The 24104-nt window shown below is 36.8% G+C and overlaps 2 protein-coding genes across 2 annotated transcripts; both read right to left on the minus strand.

Moving 5' to 3' along the window:
- On the minus strand, window positions 1-2772 carry LOC140147667 (angiopoietin-4-like). The gene is made up of 3 exons (XM_072169438.1): window positions 2661-2772; window positions 1578-1872; window positions 1-266 (listed from the first exon to the last, which is right to left on the minus strand). The coding sequence occupies exons 1-3, from the start codon at window positions 2721-2723 to the stop codon at window positions 13-15; spliced, it is 612 nt and encodes a 203-aa protein (XP_072025539.1). The 5' UTR covers window positions 2724-2772; the 3' UTR covers window positions 1-12.
- A 16468-nt stretch (window positions 2773-19240) lies between these two features.
- On the minus strand, window positions 19241-23530 carry LOC140147182 (microfibril-associated glycoprotein 4-like). The gene is made up of 5 exons (XM_072168962.1): window positions 23291-23530; window positions 21997-22191; window positions 20475-20596; window positions 19786-20050; window positions 19241-19485 (listed from the first exon to the last, which is right to left on the minus strand). The coding sequence occupies exons 1-5, from the start codon at window positions 23520-23522 to the stop codon at window positions 19241-19243; spliced, it is 1059 nt and encodes a 352-aa protein (XP_072025063.1). The 5' UTR covers window positions 23523-23530.
- Between the last annotated feature and the right edge of the window lie 574 nt (window positions 23531-24104).

A 24104-nucleotide genomic window follows, 5' to 3' on the forward strand; every position in this document is an offset into this window, starting at 1 on the left:
TATCATTGAGGCCTAATATGTGGTCACAACACGTCTTGTTTTCATGCTTGCCGTTTTCACAGGAGACAACCATCCCCAATTCATGGAACCCGAGCAGGTTTCAAGAACGGTCGGTTGACAATAGTACCCGCATAGGTTTGGTGTTGTATCCAGATTATACCACCATCCTCCACGGGCTACTTGAGCTAGATTCATAAGAAGATGTGCATCTCTGTCGTTATCGCTCGCTGAGAATGCGGAGTCCAACTGGGGTGTAAACTCATTTCCTATAAATTGAATGAATGAATAAATAAATAAATAAATAAATAAATAAATAAATAAATAAATAAATAAATAAACAAATAAACAAATAAATAAATAAATAAATAAATAAATAAATAAATAAATAAATAAATAAATAAATAAATAAATAAATAAATAAATAAATAAATAAATAAAATTTCGAAATTTTATGGCGCCTTTTCCAGATCTTGGAGGATTCAAAGCGCTGTAGTTTCGCTGCCATGGTGAATCATCACAATCAGATCGCATCAACTAGGCCAGTTGCAGCCGAACCTGGCGCAAACCTATCCGCACTTAGATTGTAACATGTACCAAGTATCTGTGCAGCTCCCCAATTTCCACTGGGCGAAGGAAGTTTTTGATAACCAAACAAGTAATCACCGAACTTCTGGCTCAATAATTCTGCTCGATTATGAGCATCATTCATTCCAATCTTGTATCTTGAAACCATAATTTAAAATTCCATCCAATGTTTCTAAATAGCATAAAGCAACCATATATTATTTAGGCTATTATTTGGGATGTCACGAACGTTACATTGAACTTATTAAGAAATATAATATAGATTTTGGAAAATCCCCAATCAGGTTTGTTAACAATAACATAACCAGTCAAATATATATTTGTTCTGTGAAATCACCCAGGGAAAGTCCCTACATATCAGAATGTGATGATAGATTGGTGTTTATTATAAAAGCTAGTGCTTCAGTAACACTTATGTATGATTATACTGTGGAAGCTGTAGTTATAAATGCAGAGTGCTTGAACCAGATGGATTCATATTGGTGTAGTAAAAACTACTACAAATCAGCCCTAGAGCAAAAGAACATTTTTAATTACGCCACAAATGCGCAGTTTCCCAAAATAGGGATTTATGTTGGATCTTCTGATAGGAAACGGTTCCTGAAGAAAGAAATGATTGGTGAAGGTAACACCTTTTGGAAATTGTCGTCTGTGCAAGGATCTTGTACGCAAAGGATATTCCAGTTGTCTTCAAGAGTGGATTTCGCTAAACAAGTTTGAAATTGGATGCTTAAATTATTATCGTGGACTTGCCTGTTAAGTACATTGTAAAACATTACAATAACAGGTGCTTTAGGCCTTCTGTCTCTGAAGATCGTAACAGCTAGTGTGAATCGATTGGTCTGTGAGTTAATTTGTTAACGTTTTTGCGACATCCCAACTAATGGTCCATTTGAAATAGTCTTCCTCATACATGTCATATGCTTAAAAAATGGGAGCTATCATAAACACATTTTAATATAATTCAGGTATCTCTGACAATTTTAACTTACCGGCGTTGCCAGAATATGCGCCCACATCTAATCTGTAGTCATCTCCATAGATGTAGATATATTCGTAATTAGCATTGGCATTATTGAAATTCCAGTCACCCACTTCCACTCGAAGCTCCCAGTGACACCCTCCAGCATTCCGAAGATCATAAACGTCCTCCGTAATACCACATGTGAGGTCACGCAGAACCGATAGGCCGAGCCACATTTCTCCCGTTAAATCCCCAAAACCGTCTATGTATGACTGCATCTGTAAGTTGAAGTTGGTGCTGCCATCCTTACGCCTCAGAACAACCTGAATAAAACTTTTATACCGTATAGCTCGATAGGGCGCATGATTTGTCACCGAATGATGACATGCTTTTAAAGTTACTAAATTATTATGAGATTTGACAAATGAATGAGTAACTTTGCTTTCTCTTTAGTTGACGTCACTACCGAAATTGATGTCAACCAACTTATAGCCCAAAATGAACATGATGAAGGGGAATTCCGCTATCTAATGGTCTGGTGTGCGGAGCGCGCAAAATCTTGCAATTTGACCCAATTTTGGCCCCAAATACGGTTTTTCTGGCTATGCTATAAAAAGACAGACGCACAGGGCAATTATTGCTTTATTTTGTCTGCTAGGGGGGAACGTCCCCTCAGTCCCCCGCTTCCGACAACGGGGTTATCGGAGACCCATTCCAAAGTGATTTAGTTCGCTATTAGGGAATCCGGCAGGGACCCCGTTGACTATTTGTATTATTTTGTATTTTTGGGGGGCTTTTTTCTGCTATTGTATGTATGTTTGCCTGGAATATCAATAAATCAAATCAAATCAAATCAAATCCGACGCCTATATGCATAATTATACATTATATGGAAGAGATGTAATATGGGTTTGGACTGACGTGACGTAATACGAAGCCATATAACATGTATAGCGCCATTGCCAACTTTTAAGCTCATCGGATACTACGTTCGAGTGGAATTATATAGGTAACATTCATGTCAAATATGCAAATGAGCAGATTAAAATTCATGAATAATACGTCAAGTCTCGAGAAAAATATTATTGAATAACACATTTGAACTACTTACCATCCAACCACCTCCGTTGCTGTTCATATCACAATACACTGAGATAGGGTTTGCGAGTTCCATGGGTTGTATTCTGTATACGCCACTGGCAGGAACCTCTGTGCAGTCAGTGTAAACTAAAACCAAAATATTGGAAAATAATGTTGAATTTTAGCATTAATATTAGCCGAACTGTAACGAATCGAGTGAATCGAGTCAATGTTATCTCAACTCTCGTGTCACCCAGTCATGACTTGCTAAAAGTTTGATTTTAAGGCTTGGTTGCTCCTACCGCCCCACCCCCGACAGGATGGCGACGCAACAAAATAAATTATACCTACCGTGTCTTTGCATGGTTGTTTGTATAGTCTCCAAACGTTTGGTACTGGGTGCTATACCTATATTGATAATACAAATTAATAACTATTATACTGCTCTAGATTTTTCACGCAGTCTTTGTTTCATCTTGTCAAGTGAGAAATTGCGATCTGCTCATACGTACGTTAAAGTCAAGAAAAAAGAGAGATTGCGAATTTCCAAACGTAGTATCGAGCCTATACGTGGAATCGATTCACAATCCCGTCACAGGAGAGTGGTTTTGAATAGATTCCACGTACGTTCGATACGTTCGTTTCAGTTGGAAATCGCAATCTCTCTATTTCTTTAAGTTAGGTCACTGCATAAACGGCTTTATGTTTTTGTTTTGTTTTTGACGTGTACAGGGTGTATCAAAAATTAGTTTTCAGTGATTATGGACAGGACTGCCTCATCACAATGCAACATAGGATGCATCTAATTTGCAGACAAATAAAGTGAACGGTTATGAACTACAATTTGGAAGCAGCAGGTTTGTCAATAAACATGAAAACTGATTGGTACCAATCATTTTGATACAGCCTGTATTCATAGTCCAAAATATGATATCACAATATATTATTTTACCTGAAACATCAGTGTAAGTCGGCAATCCTTGAGCTACTGTGATAGTTTCATTTACCGGATAACCACTAGCATAATCTTCGTCATCTGTAGTTTGGACTAGCGTTTGAAGGTATCAGAAATGAGACAAAAATGTTTTATTTTTAGAGGAAAGAAATAACTGAGCACTGGATGCATATTAAAAGCGTCAATAAAATTACAGAGGACAGACACAAACTCATTGCAGCAATAGTAGGCATAGAGATTTAAACATTACAAAAGTTGTCTGTCTACATAGAAGCAATATTAATAGCAAAGTAGACTTTCCTGTTTATGGATGTCCTCACACACTCATAGAAATGACTTGTTCGCCTTGTTGACGCAATTCAAAAGGAGTAAGTTTGGACAACTCAAAAATAGTGTAAAAGTTGCCAAAACAAAATTCATTTTAGTTATCCGAACTTAAAAATGCTGAAAAGTTCAAAAGTTCCGTCAACTAATCAACTTTGTTGGCATTACTTAAAAAGTTGATGTAAGTCGTTGCATCAACTTTTTAAGTAATGCCAACTTCTGAATTCAAGTTCAGGGAACTTAGAAAAATAAACAAGGTTCAAAGAACCAATTGGTTGAGTTATTGTAACTCAACATGTAAGTTGATGTAACTCGTTCATATTAAGTTACTGGTACTTATTGTTTTGAGTTATTCCAATTTGGTACTTTGTTACTTAATTCACGTAATTGGATAATTTTCTGCACAATTACTAGTAGTATTCAAATATTTATTTTTGTAATCAGTGCAAAATGTTGTATACGATAGCACACCTCTAGAAAATTATGCTAACCTAGGTTAGTTTCATTTTCTGAGTTGTAACAACTCAATAAAGTAAGTGCAAATGAGTGCGACCAACATAATGATATCGATATCGAGTCAGCGTTACTCAAAATTGTACGCGTTGGCATTACTCGGAAAGTTGACGCAACGACTTACATCAACTTACTGAGTAATGCCAACGAACAATTTCTATGAGTGCAGAAACATACATGTTTTCATCAATATGCATCACAAGTGCAGCACGTATCAAAACCGCCACCACATCCATCCCCCTCGCAAGTATAGTATTTCGCGTTTTCCACCACCTACAACCCTCATCCACACACATCAACCCCACCCCTACCAACATCCCCACAGACACCCCTAAATAAAATCATTTCTATAGCAAATGGCAATTCTTGCCTGACATGGTTGTTGGAGGCACTAGCTTCTCTGTAGTGATTATTTTCGTAGGAGAAACGTCTTCAAACACAGTAGTTGGCCGCGGTTGTAAATCTATAGTTGTAAGAAAGTACCAGATAAATATGTGTTTCGTAATTTCAATATTTTGACAATTCTAAAATGTCAGAATTTACTTTTTTTATGACCATTCAGCGTGAAAATGCAATAAATGAGTAATATAGCAACCCAGTAAACACAAAACGTTTTCGACATCATTCGCAACAGGTTATATAAGGTTGTCAGAAAACGTTTAAATGTCGGGTTATATAAAGGTAGGGATGACCAATGAACCATCAACTTGATTAGAACACTCCCATAGACATGCAGGGAGCTCAACTGTGCACTGCTTGCACAGACATTTCTAAATTGAGCTCATTCTTTTTTTTTTCATAATTTTTCTGTAAAAATTGGAGATGTTAATGCCAATTATGTTTTGTAACTATCCTGCAAATTACAGCATCATAACTTATTTGGTTTTTCTGTAAGTGTGAGTCAAAATTGGTCCATCGCCACAGTGCGCTTAATTGCCAGTGGCCCAGTGCAGCACTGCTCAGAATGGCACAAAATATTCAGATGAAAAAGATCAGGTGAACACCTTGACCTAATGAGCTGTAATTTGGCAGAGTTGTTGTTATTACCTCTATCATACCCTCTGTAAAAAGGAAAAAAAAACCGGACAAGTAGATCTCGAGTTAAAAATTAAATCACCAGCTTCCCTTTGGAATTTCCAAACACCTTTCGAATCATGTTAAATAGACACCTTTCTGAACATAAATGTGAAGTTTCATGCTCATTTGTTGTATTATTCACCTGATCTCAACCCTAAACATTTTCTTATATTTATACCATCTGCACTGACTTGCTGCTATACACGCACAGGAGCTGTACTTTTAAAATACGCGCCTAATCAATAATGAGTCTTTCACTCCATTGTTAAAGTACTGTGCTCCCTGTAGCATATTTAATGACCAGGCCCTGGATGTGATGGTTTTGTAGCACATGACAGTATTCATTCAAGCCTATCAAGGTCTGTTATTAGCCACTTGCTGAATGGCTGGGCATTATCAGCTATCAAAGAGATACCTTATGCTGCTGCCAATCACAATAGAGGTTAAACATTTTGTTAAAACCCCAGAAGTGATATCAGGACAAAGCTGTGCATGTTGGTACTTGATTGTTTGGATTCCTATGTTGAAAATCCCTTGTAGTACATTAGTATTTTTCTTATGTGTAGTGTATATTGTTGTGGAAAAAAAGTTCACCTGGACTTTTGATTTTGTGCCACTTTGGCCATTATGGATGGCAAATATTTTCTAAAAGCATGATTTCAGTGCCTCGGTTTGAAGAAATACTTAATGCTATTGACTAGTAAAGTGCCATTTCATAAGAAACCCTTTGATACTTTCACAATATGCTTGTTTCATGTTTGCATATATATTAAAATAAAGAAATATAAAAGGTAAATATATGCTTATACCAATTTTGCTCACATTGCTATATTTAGACTTTGTCAATTTATTTCGTTCCAATGACCGGTCAGAATGGGAAACTTTGAAAATTCATAATTCGAAAAGTTTTTGACCGATTTTGACCATTTAACCACCAAAATACTTCTGTTGATGAGTTATTTCCAGAAAATAATCTTTTGTAGCAAAAGGGGCAACATGAAATTATGATGGTCATCCCTAATAAAGGGTACATTAATGGTATAAAACATTAAATAACATTTGTTGGTAATTTACTGCACAGCAAACACAAATGTTTTACAGAAAACATTTAAATGTCGGGTTTATATAAAGGGTATAAAAACATTTTAATAACATTCCAAAAACATTTTTGAAAACTTGATACAAAACATTCTAAACAGAATGTTATTTTGTGGTTGAAAAATATTTTGCAAAAAATGTTTGCCCAAAATATTTACAATAACGTTTTTAAAATGTTTTCACGACCTTTATATAACCCGACATTTAAATGTTATTAAAACGTTTTGTAAAAACATTTTAAGAACATTTCTGTGTTTGCTGGGTGCAAATATTTTAACATAATGTTATTTAAGTGTTGACAAAATATTTGGCCAAAAATGTTTGCAAAAATAGTTTACAATGACATTTCGAAAACATTTAAAAAATATAGTTGTAGTGTGTTTTCATACAAAACGTTTAAAACGATTTCATGACCTTTATATAACCCGACATTTTAATGTAATTAAAACGTTTTTACCTGAACCAAAACCCAAAATATAACTTATTTAACACGTTTTAAAAACGTTTTTGTGTTTGCTGGGAAGGTACACCAACTTGATGTGGGGAAACAAGTAAAATACAGACTAGACTATATGCAGGGGGACCAAAACCAGCAAATGTAAGCATAGGAAGTAGGTAAAGTACGATAGCCAAAAATTACCAGTTCCAAGGCTCACAAAAGTGCTAAACCTGCAAAAACAACAAGGATCAATGATGTAAATCAATGTGCACATAAACAGACTCGGTAGGTACACAAACAGGCAAAGTTCGATGGCCAAAAATTGCCAATTTCAGAGCCCACAGAAGTGTCAGCAAAACAGTACAAACGTAACCTGGAGCAGACAAACAAAACCAAACAGACAAAAAACAACCGACGTTTCGAGCAGATAAACTGCTCTTCTTCAGGGACAGACAACAAAATATAAAAGCAAACAACGAAAACTACATGGTGTAGTTCAAAACAAATTCAAGTCAAAACTGAAGGCAAGTTCAAATAGAACTCAGTAGCAAACAAGATAAGCTCAGAGCAAAATAAGCATGTCTTATCTCAATGAAGCACGGTTCACTACGATGTAGTTTTCGTTACTACAGCATGTAGTTTTCGTTGTTTGCTTTTATAGTAAAATATTTTTGCAGTGCATGCCATATTCTTCATTATTTGAATTACCTGTTTCGTTGTTACTGTCGGAAGCAATTGAATCAACGTTGCTTCCCCCAAAGATGACTACATCGCAGTGACACCCAATTTCCGGTGCTGAATCAAGACATCTTGTTTCCCATAAAACACCACGTTCAGACAAATGTTTTTCGTAAATACAAACAGATTGTTCTTGACCAAAGCCGCTTGCTGAATGAGAAGTATACGAAAACCAGTATCATAGACTTTAGAAATGGATTGAGGGGGTACTACACCCATTGATTTTTTTTTGCTTTTTTTTGCATTTTGTGAAGAAATTAAAAAAAAAAATGGACAAAGTGGTATGCAAAATGAAGGGCAAATCTTCTCGTTTTATTGGTGGCATCGGTATCAACGTAGCTTACATGCTTTTAAAAGTAGAAGCCAAAAGGTGGTACATCACTGATGATTTAAATTCACTTCATTTTGGAAAGCTTACTATCAACGGATTTCGTTAAAATTTTGGATATGTGTTGCTAACACGTTAGGGAAATAAAGTTGATATGTAAAATGGGAATAAGTGGTTCCTGATTTCTTTTATGACTTCATGAACTTGGTGCTCCACAACTATCAAAAAGGAAATGCTTCTATTTTTAATGTTGATCTATATTTTGTATTTTTAACTTGCGACATTATTTCACTGAAACTTAATTAAGCCACAGGTAACAGGTTACCACAACCATACTACAGCAATGTTGAAAAAATTGTATTTCTTGTCACCTATACCACCATATTGGGTAGTTTTCCGTAAGCTTAACGTTTGTGATTTTGGTAACTATTTTATATTTATTTGTGAAATCCATCGCAACTAGGCATTCTAAATTGTACTCACCATTTACATCCCAAGGTATATTAGTATATCCACCTTGCACTTCTCGATATATATCCAGTTAAAGACAGAATATCAAAATTATTCCTCATTATGATATCACAAACTCTCACATGTGTATTCAAAATTGATGCTTAAATTTGACCTGAACCAATTGACCTATAACCTGACATACGGTGACCTAATAGCCTTTTCTTCTCCTAACAACACATTATAATATTATTGAGTAATGACTATACATCCATTGTGTAAGTGTTTATATATTTTGCATGCACCACTAGATTTTCTATAGAGAGTATAACAAAGGATTTAATGTATTCTATTCATGTACCCTACTTGAACATGCTGAATAGAATAAATCATGGTTTGTTATGAAACACGCATCTGAGTAACTAGGATACAGTAAACAAAATATATATAGGGCTAAAATGACTTACTACAATTGTTTAAAAGCACTTTTTTCTTCTTTTTTTCATATTTTTTTATTTCACATGATCCGTGCATATATCGCCTAGCTATAAATGAAAAAATATTTATTTAGACCAATCAAACCAATATATGGGTGTAGTACGCCCTTAATTTACTCATATTAGAAACTTATCAAACCAATCTAAGTCGTTGTGGATTTCGCAAACAGACAAACCCCATAAAGTTATAAACCGTCCTTAGTTTATTCAATTGACTACAGAAATTGGTGTTCGACTTTAAAGCCGTTTTAATAGAAAATATCTTTTTAAATTTCGGTGTTTTATATAGCGCCTTTTCCCAGATCTCGGAGGGATCAAAGCGCTGTAATTTCGCTGCCATGGTGAATCATCACAATCAGATCGCATCAACTAGGCTGATTGCAGCCGAACTTGGTGGCGCAAACTTATCTGCACTTAGATTGTAACATCCACTAATTATCTGTGCAGCTCCCCAAATTTCATTGGGTGAAGGAAGTTTTTGATAACAAAACAACTAATCACCGATTTTTGAAAGCAGGAGGAAACCGGAGATCCCGGAGAAAACCTGCGAGAGCGAGCATGGAATCGAGATAAACGGCACGTGAGTCCTTGGGCCGCGCCGGGGCTTGAACCCGGGACCTCGTGGTGCAAGGCGAGGGAATAACCGCTGCGCCAACTCTCCCTCCTATATATAAACAACGTATACGTACCAATAACAAAAAACAGCCCAAATGCATATTCCAGTTTGCAGAAAACCATTCTAATACCAGGAATACTTATCTTTCCTAAATTGACTCAGCAATAGTTTAGATAATTTCAAGTTATGTTGATAACCCTACCACTAAAATGAGAAATGGGCATAATTGAACACGGTTTGGTGTTTATCAATATTTAGCATATATGACTTTTATTCACTATTTTAAAGTTATAGGTCACTTCTTTTGTCTGTGTGCATAATATCAGATACTTCACGTGTCAAGTAATTTAGCAACATAGTCCGGGGGAAAAGCAAATAGGGCACGTAGACAGCACATATAGAACGTGTTCTATGTATGATAAATATTAAACTAAAGAATTACAGTCGCTGGATAAAACGAATGTAAATCGATGCTAACTGAATTTATAGTCATAATGACACTTCCGTATGAAACTCCGTGAATTAAGGGATCTGATATTAACGTTTAGGGACGTTTTCACGTATTTTTTGTTTGAGCTGAGAGTACACCAGACATATCGAATTGCGTTCTGAATACGAGGTATGTCCTTTTGATATCAAATAATTTCAATTTTTGAAATTCACGATATAATACAAATTTTATGACCATTTATTAAAACTTGATATTTTTAAATTTTTTGATATTTAACAGTCCTTAAAGTAAACTCTATAAATCTAATGATACGTAGAGTGTATATAGCTGGGATGAAAAGCCGAGGATCAATTGAAAATTTTGACCTTTCATATTGAAGATATACAATTTTTTTCCCAAAAAGACCTCATTTTTTTGGGTGTTTTTGGGAAAAAATCCATATCTTCAATACGAAATGTCAAATTTTCAATTGATCGTCGGCTTTTCATCCCAGCTACATACACTTTACGTACATGTCATTAGATTTATAAAGTTTACTTCGAGGACTGTTTGATATCAAAAATATCACTTTTTAATCATTTGCCATAAAATGTGTATTACATATCGTAAATTTCAAAAAATCAAAATTATTTAATATCAGAAGGACATTCTTCGTATTCAAAATGCAATTCGATATGTCTGATGTGCTCTCACTTCCCACAAAAAATACTGTCCAAACGTTCATACCCCAGCCCTTAATTCACGACAAACGTGACAAACCTGCAACATACGTGACAAGAACAAACGCAACAGGTTTATAATACTATAGGCCTACTTTCTGCATTGTAAAAGATCATAATTACTGCACCTCGTTAGGAAAAATGAGTTGAATAAAAGCGAGTTACCCCAATAAAGTGATCACCTGCTTAAATTACAATAACAGTGGCGAGTTAGAATATTAATACCAAGTCCCAGCGAGTTCTAAGGTTCGATATCACTAATTTTAAATAAGGCTCGCTATCTCTAATTATAAATAAGGTTCGTTATCACTAATTGCAATTAAGGTTCGCTATACCTAAGGTTCGCTATCACTAATTTTAATTAAGGTTCGCTATCACTAATTAATTAAGGTTCGCTATCTCTAAGGTTCGCTATCACTAATTGCAATTAAGGTTCGCTATACCTAAGGTTCGCTATCACTAATTTTAATTAAGGTTCGCTATCACTAATTAATTAAGGTTCGCTATCTCTAAAGTTCGCTATCACTAATTGCAATTAAGGTTCGCTATACCTAATTTTAAAAAAGACCCACTATCTCTAATTTTAAAAAAGGCCCCTATATCTCTAATTTTAAATAAGGTTCACTATCTCTATTAATCTAAGGCCAGCTATCTCTAATTTTCAATAAGGTTCGCTATCTCTAATTTAAATTAGATAGGCATATAGCGGGCCTTATTTTAAATTACAGATAGCGGGCTTTATTTTAAATTAGAGATAGCGAACCTTATTTTGAATTAGAGATAGTGGGCCTTGTCTTAAATTAGAGATAGAGATAGCGAGCCTTTTTTTAAATTAGAGTTAGTGGACCTTATTTAAATTAAAATTAGATATAGCGGGCCTGATTTAAAATTAGTGATATCCAACCTTAGAGATAGCGAACCTTACAGATAGCGGGCCTTATTTGAAATAGAGATAACGAACCTTAGGGATACCGGGCTTGTTAAAATTAGAAATAGCGGGCCTTATTTCAAATTAGTGATAGCGAACCTTAGATATAGCGAGCCTTCAATAAATTAGTGATAGCGGGCCTTATTTAAAATTAGTGATAGCGAACCTTATTTAAAATTAGTGATATCGAACCTTATTTAAAATTAGTGATATCGAACCTTAGAAATACTGAACCTTATTTCAAATTAGTGATATCAAACCTTGGTATAGTGGACCTTTTTTGTAATTAGTGATAGCGAACCTTAGAAATAGCGAACCTTAGAGATAGCGGTCCTTAGAGATAGCGAACCGGCGCCATTCGCTTTTCTGACTCACTTTTTCCCTAAGTCGCCTTTTCGTAACTCGCCAAATATCTATTTTCTTGCTTCCGTGACAACCACGTGCAAATACCGGAATCTGGCGAATAAAAATGGCATGACTCTTTCACAAATGCACGGAAAGGAATAATAATTTAAAAACCAAATGAGCACAAACAAAACTTGTGAAACGACAAATTTGTTCAAAACGTGTACCTGATGAAACTTTTAAAAGAAATGACGGAACACATCGGAAATCCCAAACCAGAGTGTGGAAGCTGGTGGTGGGTGCGTTTGTGGATCACATTTTTGGCTCCTACCCCCCTCCCCATCCAACTCACCCCCCACCCCCACCACCACCACTTCTTAGATTTTCGAGAGCCATCCTGGCTTGGGAAAAATTGGGTCAACCTTTCGGGCTGTTACTGCAAGGGGCGGCAAAATTTACATTTTCTTTAGCCCCCGGGCCGGGTATAGCGGCCACGGTACGTCACTGGCGAAAAGTGAATTTAAAAGTATCAAAAATAGTTTACCTTATATTATATTTATTGGTTCTTCATTATTATCTCTAAACAATTGAATACATGAATACAAAAGCCACCCAAGTCCATGGGAAGTGATTTTGAGAGAAAAACCTGTTAGATTTACCTGGTCAATATGGTAAGTTTTACGTGCAAATGGGTGGATTAACCTGTATTAAGTATGACGATTAGCATTTCAGGGACTTCGTGGGGTTCATTTTAAATTTTGGACTTGGGTGGTTTTTTGAATCATATACAAAGACAACAATGTTAGAATGAGATTACCACGAGTAAGGTAATACAAAATAAAGCACACAGGTATGTATAATGTTGATAAGCATTCGGCCATGTAATATAAACCACACACTTCCCTTTATTAAACCCATTTTTTTTTTCCAAAAGTCACTCTCTAGCAATGAATGTGTTACAAGTGGACTTTTATACATACTGCATTTCAATCAATGTGTTACAAGACTCAAATCATGGAATTTGGTGATTCTTTCATACATGCTATTTTTCAAATACCCAATAGACACGGAGGATGAATTTGAGTTGTTCTTTCATACATATGACAGGCCGATGTATAGCAACAAGTTCCCATGCTTAACTCAATTAGGCCAAAGTATGGACTTGGGTGGCTTTTGTATTCACATATTCAATTTAGTCTAGTGTTACTGGACCTAAATAATTGTTAAATTTATTTCTATTTACATTATGTTTTTATTCTAAACATGGCAAACCACTTCGTTCTATAGACGAATCCAACGAGCCAACTCATGGTCAGGATTTGGTCGGACATCTTTGGGTAGCCGCTAGCACCAACCTGGTGTTTTGAGCGTCCAATTGTGCAAATAATAGCCGCCTAACACCTAGAGAAGATGCAAGGACGAGGAGGGTTAATAGAATAATAGCTAATAATATATATAATGGAGATAATTCCGCAGGTAATCCCGTCGCATCTATTCATACATAGTCCTTTTGTTCGCAAGTACATCAATGCATAGATACCGCGTGTAGTTAATCCGATTATTATGTCACTTCAACAGCGAATAGACCATAAAGAAGCTGTAAACTTTAATCATTCTTTTGTCTACCTGTGTTTTCGCGGAAGGTGTAAAACGGGTGATGGAATGCAGTTTAAAATTTCCGCCAAGGCCGAATCATTCACATTTTGAGTGCATTATAGACGAATCCAAATCCATGCACTCCTACACCTGACTAGCAGCCTTTAGTTGGGTAGCCGTCGGCTACAATGCACTCAAAATGTGAAATGATTCGGCCTTGGCGGAAATTTTAAACTGAATACCATCACCCGTTTGACAGCGTCCGCGAAAACACAGGTACAAAAAAAAAAGATTAAAGTTTACAACACAATACAGTCATTACGTTTGGGTTTTGGAAAGAACCTTCTGTTAAATCATGCATGACTCAATTACAAATCTCTACATCCCTTTCTTCTTGTCTATTGATATTTTGAATAGTGTTTATCTTTCCCTAATAGATAGCGCCCTGATCGATTCTTCCTGCATTTCAATATGCTTCATTTACATTACATTACAGAGATCGGACACTAATCCCTACCATAACAAACCATATAAAGGTGATATAACAGGTCTATATTACAGGATTAGATTAGTAAACTATAGCTGTGTTCACACATGCACTTATTACCGGTAATATTTTATCTAGGCTTATGTCCGATCGAATTAAATATTTCCGCTAATCCCTTAACGCGTCCACATTTGTCGGCAATAGCGCTATACGCTGTCGAAGTTACGTAATAATCGGATTAACTACCATAGCAATAGGTGAATCATGATGATTACTTGCACCTGTAAGATTAGTATCTTTGAAAAGACCAGTATTGTATTCAATCTATATGTTCAAAATTGTTTTCACCTATTGCTATGGTAATTAATCCGATAAATTGCGTAACTTCGCCAGCGTATGTCCGACGTGTTATGTCCGATAAGCCTATTACCGGTCATAAATCCCTCCTTTGAGCATCATCAGAAAATTTAACCCGATTTTAAATTTTTTGACTGAAAATTCACTTTCAATAAACGCCCCTCTTTAGAAAAAATTACAGACAATGCGGTAGGTATGTCATGTAAGAAAAATACAAATTCAAAAGTTCCAAATTTCAGACCAATTTTGTATTTATGTAGGTTCTATTATTATTATTATTATTATTATTATTATTATTATTATTATTATTATTATTATTATTTATTTTTATTATTATTATTATTATTATTGTCATTATTATTATTTTAGTTTGACGAAGTAGTCCCATTTTACAGTAGACTTAGCTCTATATCGCATTTTATTACATGTAGGCCCTACATGGTGGACATCTTAAAAAAAATGACAAAAGTTAAAAAAATAACAATGACTCCCATCATGCTATTTTTTACTTGGGGTGGGGTCCCAAATTTACAAAAAGTCGGCTTCAATAAAATTGCGACCTCCCCATTTCGTCAGCAAAGATTTTATGACTACCCCCCAACGTTTGCACCCCCAACAGGCATCAGTCTTTTGGAATAAAATAAACACACTATCTGTAGTCATGTTGTGTTGTAACTCCCTACATTTTGGTCATCAAAAATATTTTATGACACCCCCTATTTTTCTTTCCGTATATTTGGAACCCCCTAATCATCTTATAAAATCCAATTGCATGCCTTTCTGTTATCATGCTTATGGCTTAATAAATGTCATCTTCATCTACATCCAGGGCCATACTGCCCCCCCCACTGAGGCCTCTGGAGGGATTACATTTGTTACCCCCCCCGCTAGAAACTCGTGTAGGTCATCCCAATAAGGATGGTCAATTGCTCCTGCGCCTGAACTTTTCACCCGATCATGGAGGGTGCGATAGAGAGTTTTCAGTGCCTTTATCTCCCCCGACCGTATGGGGAATCCCCCTTGTCATGTAATAGCGTGGCTATCTCCTCCCAAATCTTTTTTTATCCCAGAAATACTTTCCGTGTCTCTCCAAATTTTGAGGATAGCCAATGTTTATTTGTCATTCCAATTGACCCCTCTATTGCGTTTATTTATATTAATATTTGCAGCTGCAGCCATGATGACATCACGCAGTAAATTACTCTGCTCAGTGGCGTAGAGTTCTTTTTTGACATTGGGGGGGGTGCGGCTGGAGTTGGAAAAAAAAAGTATAGTCAATCCAGCACCTTTTGGCGACAGAATAAGTTTTTGGTTCAATTGTGCGCAAAGCGCGTGAACAATTTTGCCATTTTGAAGCTAAACTGATGAAATATTGTTTAAAAATGGACTAAATGCGCGCAGAGCGCGCGAAAATTTGCACTTTTGGGGCAAAAATGGGCAAATATGAGGTTAATTTGGTCAGAAACCCATTATCAGGCGTCAACATGGGGGGTGCGATGGTATGGACCATCAATTTATCCCCCCCCCTCCGGATCTACGCCTAGGACTCTGCTTAAACTTTTGCGCGAGTGATATACTCACAGTTATATCCGACAGCCCAATAGTGATGCATGTCCACACGTAATTACTATAACCGGACGTAACGTTTCGATCGGTCTTAACAGCTCTTAACCCTGGTCATCTTCAGCCTTAAATTTTCGGATTTAAAGCACATTACGTCGGATATATTTTTTTTTTTTATATCCGACGCTCATTCACACTGCCACTTATATCCGATACTATTACCGACGTAATTTAAGTCCGACTGTGTGAACACATTGTCGGATTTAAAGCACATTACGTCGGATATAGTTATATCCGACGCTAATTCACACTGCCACTTATATCCGATACTATTACCGACGTAATTTAAGACCGGTAATAAGTCATTTAAGTCCGACTGTGTGAACACGACTTATGATCTATTTGCAAGTATTATAATATATTGATTGAGCAGGAAAGATGTGATACTATTTTTTTGTATAGTAGTCTAGTTGCCGGCGTCAGGTATACATAGAATGGGTTTTTTTTTATGATGATGACATGTATGATGCAAACTCATAGTTGTTGTGCGTTTGGCAATTTGGGAGGGGTGGGGGTTCAAATTATAAAATCAAAATTTCAATTGCTCAAATACCTCTTTCAAATATATCAAATTATTTACATAAATAAACAAAAATAAATAAATAAATAAATAAATAAACGAAAAAAATTTAACAAATTGTAGCGTAGCATTAAAATCATAAATATAACCATTGCTGGCAGGAGGACTCGAACCAACGATATTAACATTAGCAATCTGATGCTCTACCATTGACCTATGACAGCATCTAGTGATGAGGGTCGAGTTTTTAACTTATACAGTGTTTGTCAGTGTTTGTCCGCCTCGTGAAAGAAATAAATATAAAATCTCAATTTATAATTTAAATTTATTTGATAATTTTCTAACCTATATTTTCTTTAGACCAGGGACAAATATTTCCCCTTTTATCCAATTTGACCGCTAAATAAGAATCTATATACTTCTTTTATTACTAATTTAATTCCGCGATTTGTTCCATTAAGGGATCCAAAATGAGCGTTTATTGCGTTTCGACAGTATTTTTTGTGGGACATGAGAGCACCTCAGACCTATCGAATTGCATTTTGAATACGAAGCATGTCTTTCTGATATCAAATAATTTTCTTTTTTTAAATCACAATATAATACAAATTTTATGACAAATTATAAAAATTGATATTTTTCAAATTTTTGATATATAACAGTCCTCGAAGTAAATTATATAAATCTAATGATATATTCTTAAAGTGTATGTAGCAGGAGGAAAAGCCGACGGTCAATTGAAAATTTTGACCTTTCATATTGAAGATATGGATTTTTTTCCCAAAAGACCTAATTTTTTTTGTGTTTTGGGGAAAAATCCATACCTTCAATACGAAAGGTCAAAATTTTCAATTGATCGTCGGCTTTTCATCCCACCTACATACACTTTAAGTATAAACCATCAGATTTATAAAGTTTACTTCAAGTACTGTTAAATATCAAAAATATCAATTTTAATCATTTGCCATAAAATGTGTATTAAATTGCGAATTTCAAAAATCAAAATTATTTGATATCAGAATGACATTCTTCGTATTCAGAATGCAATTCGATATGTCTGATGTGCTCTAATGTCCCAAAATAAATACTGTCCAAACGTTCATACCCCAGCCCTTAAGCAATATCAAAGATTAATGTCAAGCATCTCACAACAGATATTTAGTTGGCTTTAGTGGTCTTGCACAGTGCTTTTTTAACCGGGAGGTACCGAGATCGATTCCCACCTCTGCCTGCAATTTTTTAAAGACTGGGAAATAATAACCTGACATTCGCCGCTGATATTCGTACTGCAGAAGCGGAGTTATAACTTGTTAAACTTTGCTCCTTCCGTAAAAGGGTACATTATTTTGGCACTACATTATTTCTTTTTTTCCACATTGCTGGTATTAAATATCAAATGGTCATAATTGTCGGTCACTTCAAATCATCCCCAACTGAACGAGGTTCAGGAATGTCCTCTCATTGTTAATTGTTGGTTAGCCCACCACTTGAACAGGATTTAGCCAAAGCAAACAAAGACTTAAGCTTTTTACTAATGCTATACATACGTATAAGCTTATTATCCTCTTCAACAATAGGATTAAATATTGGTGCTTGACTGGAATTACGTGCTAGTGTCATTGGTTATTGTTAAAAGGCAATAAGGTGTGTAATTGCAATATTTCCTCTGAATAGGAAAGACTCTCTACATCGAACCATGGATGCTGAAGGTTCGCAATACTGTTATTAGCTGTTATTTAGGGGAAGGTATCTTCCAACCCCAATTTCAAATGGTTCCCTTCGACAAAACACACAGCTGGACTATTCGCTGTTGAAGTGACATATAATAATCGGATTAACTACACGCGGTATCTATGCATTGATGTACTTGCAAACAAAAGGAATAATGTATGAATAGATGTGACGGGATTACCTGCGGAATTATCTCCATTATATATATTATTAGCTATTATTCTATTAACCCTCCTCGTCCTTGCATCTTCTCTAGGTGTTAGGCGACTTTTATTTGCACAATGGGGCGCTCAAAACACCAGGTTGGTGCTAGCGGCTACCCAAAGATGTCCGACCAAATCCTGACCATGACTTGGCTACTTGGATTCGTCTATAGCCGACGGCTACCCAACTAAAGGCTGCTAGTCAGGTGTAGGAATGCGTGAATTTGGATTCCTCTATATGGAGTTGCGCTATAGAAATTCCTTATTGTGACACATGCTATTGATTGACAGGTTGCCAATGCAATTACATTAGGATTTTTAGGTCTTCATATACCCATGAATACAGCACTCATTACTTAATTTGTGTTAAATTTTACCAGGTGAAAGAGCTTGATTGAGTCCTCCAACATAATCAAGAACATCATATCTGCTTAGGTAGGTGAGATGTTTGATGAAAATGGCGCGCATTGTTTTATGTTGTTATAGCTATGTTAAAAATATCTACAATCGATCAAGTATAATTATTACTGAAAAGTCAAAAATTCGGGACAATTCGTAATTTTTAAAACCCCACGTTTGCAATATCCAATCAAGTTCTATAATTATGTAGTTCCTATCATTTGTATAGTGTCAGTTCAGTTTTTCGCAGCGAATAGTCAGGTCTCCAAGACATCCAGTGAAGTCCTGTACCATCTGGCATATCCGATGTTGATTGATACATGGAGTTGATATTGCATTCACAGGAATTGTACCACCATCCTCCGCTACATTTGCTTGCGCAATTCTCATTAGCCAGGGTATCATTGTCATTATCCCACGTGGAAAATCGCATACCATTGGAAAACTGCAATTCGTCGATTTCTGATTATGAAGACATAAGAAAGATATTTTAGAATGAATTATGAGGCCATGTTTGAGTTAATTATGGTGATTTGCTTCCACGGCTTACACCTTATGTTTATGTCAATAATTCCTGAATTCAGAGCACAAGTGATCCTCTGTAAGGCATTTATGCGTCGGTCGTGATGTCAAATCGCCATTTCTGATCATTTAGAATTCCATTAACGTACATTAAAATAAATCTATATTAAACCACAAAGAATTGTTCTATACCAAACAAAAATACAGGATATTCGCAAGTTAAACCAATGGTAAGCCTACCTACAACTCCAGCGTACGAAGATATTGTTGCTAAATATCCATCTTGATCAGTACCTATGTCGAAAGTTTCATACTTTGCGATAGCAAAACTATCGTCCCAGTCTTCCAAATACACGTGCAACTTATGAAGACCAAGGAATGCATTGACGAATTTGATAATATGGAAACCGATCCAAAATTCGCTGTTGACGCAACCAAAGCCGTTTTCATATTCTGTTAATGTACGGTTGAAAGAGAGGGAACCATCAAAGCGACGCTGAATAATCTGCAAAGAGAAATACAAACTATATTCATTATCGTATGATTATTATTATATCATTTTATCATTTTAATAGGCAAGCGAATATCAAAACAGGTATTTGAAAGTGTTCTTTTCTTTGAGCTGCAGCGAAATCAGGAAAAACTACACTAGAATGGACGAAATAACACAAATAGACACCCACCCCCACAGTGGCGTAGCGTCACGACGTGCCCCCCATCGATTGCAAAATTTAGAAATCCCATAGGAAAATTGCCGAAAAACGGCCTGTGTGTGCCCCCACTGCACCCCACGCATACTGGCACCCCCGCTCACGTAGCGATCTATGTTTACCGCATACATGTCCTGTTTGCATGAAAAGAGACCTCTCCACATTGACACAAAACAAACCATGAAACCTATTTCAATAATTAACTAGCAAAAACCTTACCACCGAACTGTTTGAGACGGCTAGTATGATCGTATCATTGGATTTTGTTGCTTGGATCCGGTAAATTCCATCCGCAATTTTTCGTTCATAAAATCTCCAGATAAACGTTATAGTATCCATATCTTGAAAGAAACAAAAGAAGAGCATTTGAGATGGAAACTAAAAAAAAAATAATAGAAGGTCAAAATGTTGCCAGAAAACGACAAGCTTTCCACACATTTACCTCCGGACTTCATCAGATATCTGATTGGTCAGGTGACAAACGATGGCAAGATTTTGCCAAGCTTTCTAGGTACCCGTGCCAATTTCCGCGTTTTGATTCTGTGTGTGCTCTTTTTAGATTTGGTGAAAGCCCAATAATGGTATAGCCACAGCAACCCATAAATTTCTGAATGTGCTTTTGTTCTCTAGGAAGGTCCTCTTGGTCGCTGATGATGGTACTAGCCCGATGTTGCAGGGATCTTATCACCCCGAGCTGGTGTATTAATGGACGATGAGAGTCAAATTGCAAGTATAGAAGTCCGTATGAGTTGGTTTTCTGTAAACCATGGATTTGAGTGATCCGTCGTCGGGAATTGTGAACTTGACAGTCCAAGAAAGCAAGCTTATTATCCACGCACTCCTGGGTAAACTTGATATTCGGGTCTACCTCATTGATGAAATTGTAAAATGAGACTGCCTCATTCCTATCAATAATAACAAACATATCATCGACGTAGCGCAGCCACAGTTTACGAGAGTTTCCCAGGATATTTATCAAGCACAATCTGCTCACAATTCTCCATATAGATGTTTCTTGAGATGTCGTGTAGTAATTGGTGAGACGTTGTCCTGTGGTGAAGCCTATAGAGACCAAACAATCCCTCATCTGTAGTTTAAACCAACACCGTAGACATAGCTCAAGTGAAGCCCAGATCTCTGAAGTTTTTAATCACTTGTTTAGGCAAGAGAAGGCTGTGATGCTCGACAAAGAAAGGAGAACAGTAGTTCGAGTGAGGTTTCAAGGAAGCCATTTGGGAGAGAGTGGAGCAGCCAGCCATGAACAAAAAGGGCCGTCTGCACAATCTTCCCCGTCGTTTGTCACGTGACCAATCAGATGCCTGATGAAATCCGGAGGTACCAGACGCAACTGTTGCATTAAGTTTACCTATAATAGGTGTAATTTGTTTGTCTAGCAGAATCAGACTAACTATTGTCCCCATTTTTTTCCGCCAGGGGGCTCGAGATTCTAAAAAGGGGTGTGTGTATGTGGGGGTGGGGTGTGTGGGGGTGTGTGGAGGGGGCTGGTGGGGGTGGTAACACTTCCTAATCTCATGTGTTGTACTGAGTCCTTGATATCTATCAGCAGCAGTGGCGTAGCCAGCACTTTTTATAGAGTGAGCAAAGGGGAGGGAGCAAAACAACTTTTAAGGGGCAAACTTTGATAAAAATGACACTGATCAGCAGTGTCGAATAATATTGTTGATGCCATCATGTTGATACGAATTATATTTCGAAACAATTGAAGACTTAATTTTCCTACCCATCACGTTGGCATTCTCATAGTTGCAATCAATGTTGTAAGTTGTAACAGGTAGCCGTTCGGTAGATTGACTTCTTTCATAACGGGTTGTTTCACTTTGTATTGTTACTGATGTACTTGATGCAGGTGTTGTAAGTGGAACCGAGGTGCCATCATGTGCCGCTGATGCCGTTGACATTAAGGAATTTGACGGTTCTGCAAATTAGAAACAAGACAATCAATGCGATTGCGGTAATATTATATAAACATTCATCCAATGCAAATTACACGGCAGAGAACAAAGCCAGGATTGGAATGGCCAAAGGAAGGAGGGTTGAACTTCAGGATCTGTGGAATGATCGGAACCTTGCAACAGAACTGAAAATGAAACCAATCAAGACACTGTTATGGAGTGTACTCCTTTATAGCTTGGAGGACTGGGCTATGACTAAAGCAGATGAGAACCGGGTGCTTAACTGCTGCTGCAATGTGATTCTGGGGAAGAATGCTAAACATCAGTTGGAAGGAGAAAAGAACAAACAGGAGCATCCTCGAGGAACTTGGTGTACAAAGACAGCTGCTTGGAGAGTTGATGATATGAAAATTAACCTACCTCGCATGCAGACCTTGGTCATATCCTCAGAGGAAGTGGCAGTGCATTAACACTCCAGATAATAGAAAGAAAAGTTGAAGGGGAAAGGAAGAGAGGACGATAGAGGAAACAATGGTTTGACAACGTCAAAGAATGGACAGGAATGAACCTAGTGCAAGCCAATCGTGTAGCTCAGAACAGAACAGCTTGGAAGAAAGAGATAAGGAGATGCAGCCAGATGGTAGGCAATCGTCAGTATAGTGACGGCGGCCAAAGAAGAATAAGAAGAAGCGGATATTAATTTAAGTTTTTTGCTCAAACACATCCAGGTGCTAAAAGTTACAGAGTGACTGTAGACTCCGTTACTAAATCATAGAACAAAAGTATGAGAGTCATTTTGGGATCTTTGATTGATTCTGAATAAATTTTCAGAGTGCTCCAATTATGTCAAGTAACATATCAAAATACTCGTATGGTCATGAGGATTCCAAAAATGTGATCTTGATTGACCCCTCCCCGGAATGCCCGGAAGTTTCCGGAGGTGAGCCCAAGCTAAATTTATTCAGAATCAATCAAAGATCCCAAAATGACTCTCAAACTTTTGTTCTATGATTTAGTCACGGAGTCTACAGGCTGGTCCTCTACTAATATTAACACAAAACCTAAACACGCATGGACTCATGGGTCGGACAGTAAGTACATTGTATACCACAAAAATCATACCTTTCTTCTCAAGACAGCGCTGACTATTCAGGGCGTCATCTAAGTCATTATACGTTGCTGTCTTGTTGGAACCAACAACACTTGCGTGTCTAACAACATTAAATCCCCCGAGGTTGATTTGAGTGCATCTGCAGGGTAGTCGATTGGGTATCATCCACATTGCCTCACCATCTTCCATTACATTTCCTAAGATACAAGGCTCGCTGATTACCATCGTTAGACCTATGTTCATTTTTGAGGTGATTGGAATAAAATATTATTGACCATAATACAAGATCATCTAATCGGAATTAGGTGAAAGGCACTCCCTTGCGGTTTTGCAATCAGGGGCGTATGCGATCAGGGGCCCATGTATAAGTGTAGTGCGGGGCCCTTTTAACATTATTCTTTATCAGGCCCTTATTTCATTTTCGCTTTTGTATGGGGCCCCTGAACCCTCGGAACCATGGGCTTCGTCCACCGTCCACCCTCTCCGCCCGCTTCTTACGCACCTGCATGCTTGCAAGATGGCGTTAATGTACAATGTTAAAATGACTTATTGGTAGAGTTTAAACCGTTACACACAAAATAAACAACCCCATGTCGTTCCAACGTATGCCATCCGGGTGGGACACATTATACCCAGGGTTCCAGATTTCACCGTGAGTCCAAAGTCTCGCACCTTTTAAATAAAACGCTCTAAAGGCGAGTGTGTGTGTCTGTTTCTTTCATCATATTTAGATTTAAGGGGTACTACACCCCTGCCCAATTTTGTGCCTATTTCTGCATTTTTCTCAAAAATTATAGAGCATTGATGACAAGTAAGATATGTATA

The sequence above is a fragment of the Amphiura filiformis genome, chromosome 3 (assembly GCF_039555335.1).
Source record: "Amphiura filiformis chromosome 3, Afil_fr2py, whole genome shotgun sequence".
Taxonomy (NCBI): domain Eukaryota; kingdom Metazoa; phylum Echinodermata; class Ophiuroidea; order Amphilepidida; family Amphiuridae; genus Amphiura; species Amphiura filiformis.

Coding starts and splice junctions, on each gene's coding strand:
- LOC140147667 (XM_072169438.1), bottom strand. CDS start 2,723: ATGGAACTCGCAAACCCTATCTCAGTGTATTGTGATATGAACAGCAAC. Junction 1,873..2,660: donor GCAACGGAGGTGGTTGGATG/GTAAGTAGTTCA, acceptor AGTTTTATTCAG/GTTGTTCTGAGGCGTAAGGA. Junction 267..1,577: donor CGCATATTCTGGCAACGCCG/GTAAGTTAAAAT, acceptor TTCAATTTATAG/GAAATGAGTTTACACCCCAG.
- LOC140147182 (XM_072168962.1), bottom strand. CDS start 23,522: ATGAACATAGGTCTAACGATGGTAATCAGCGAGCCTTGTATCTTAGGA. Junction 20,597..21,996: donor TGAGAATGCCAACGTGATGG/GTAGGAAAATTA, acceptor GTTTCTTTCAAG/ATATGGATACTATAACGTTT. Junction 20,051..20,474: donor CCGTCTCAAACAGTTCGGTG/GTAAGGTTTTTG, acceptor TTCTCTTTGCAG/ATTATTCAGCGTCGCTTTGA.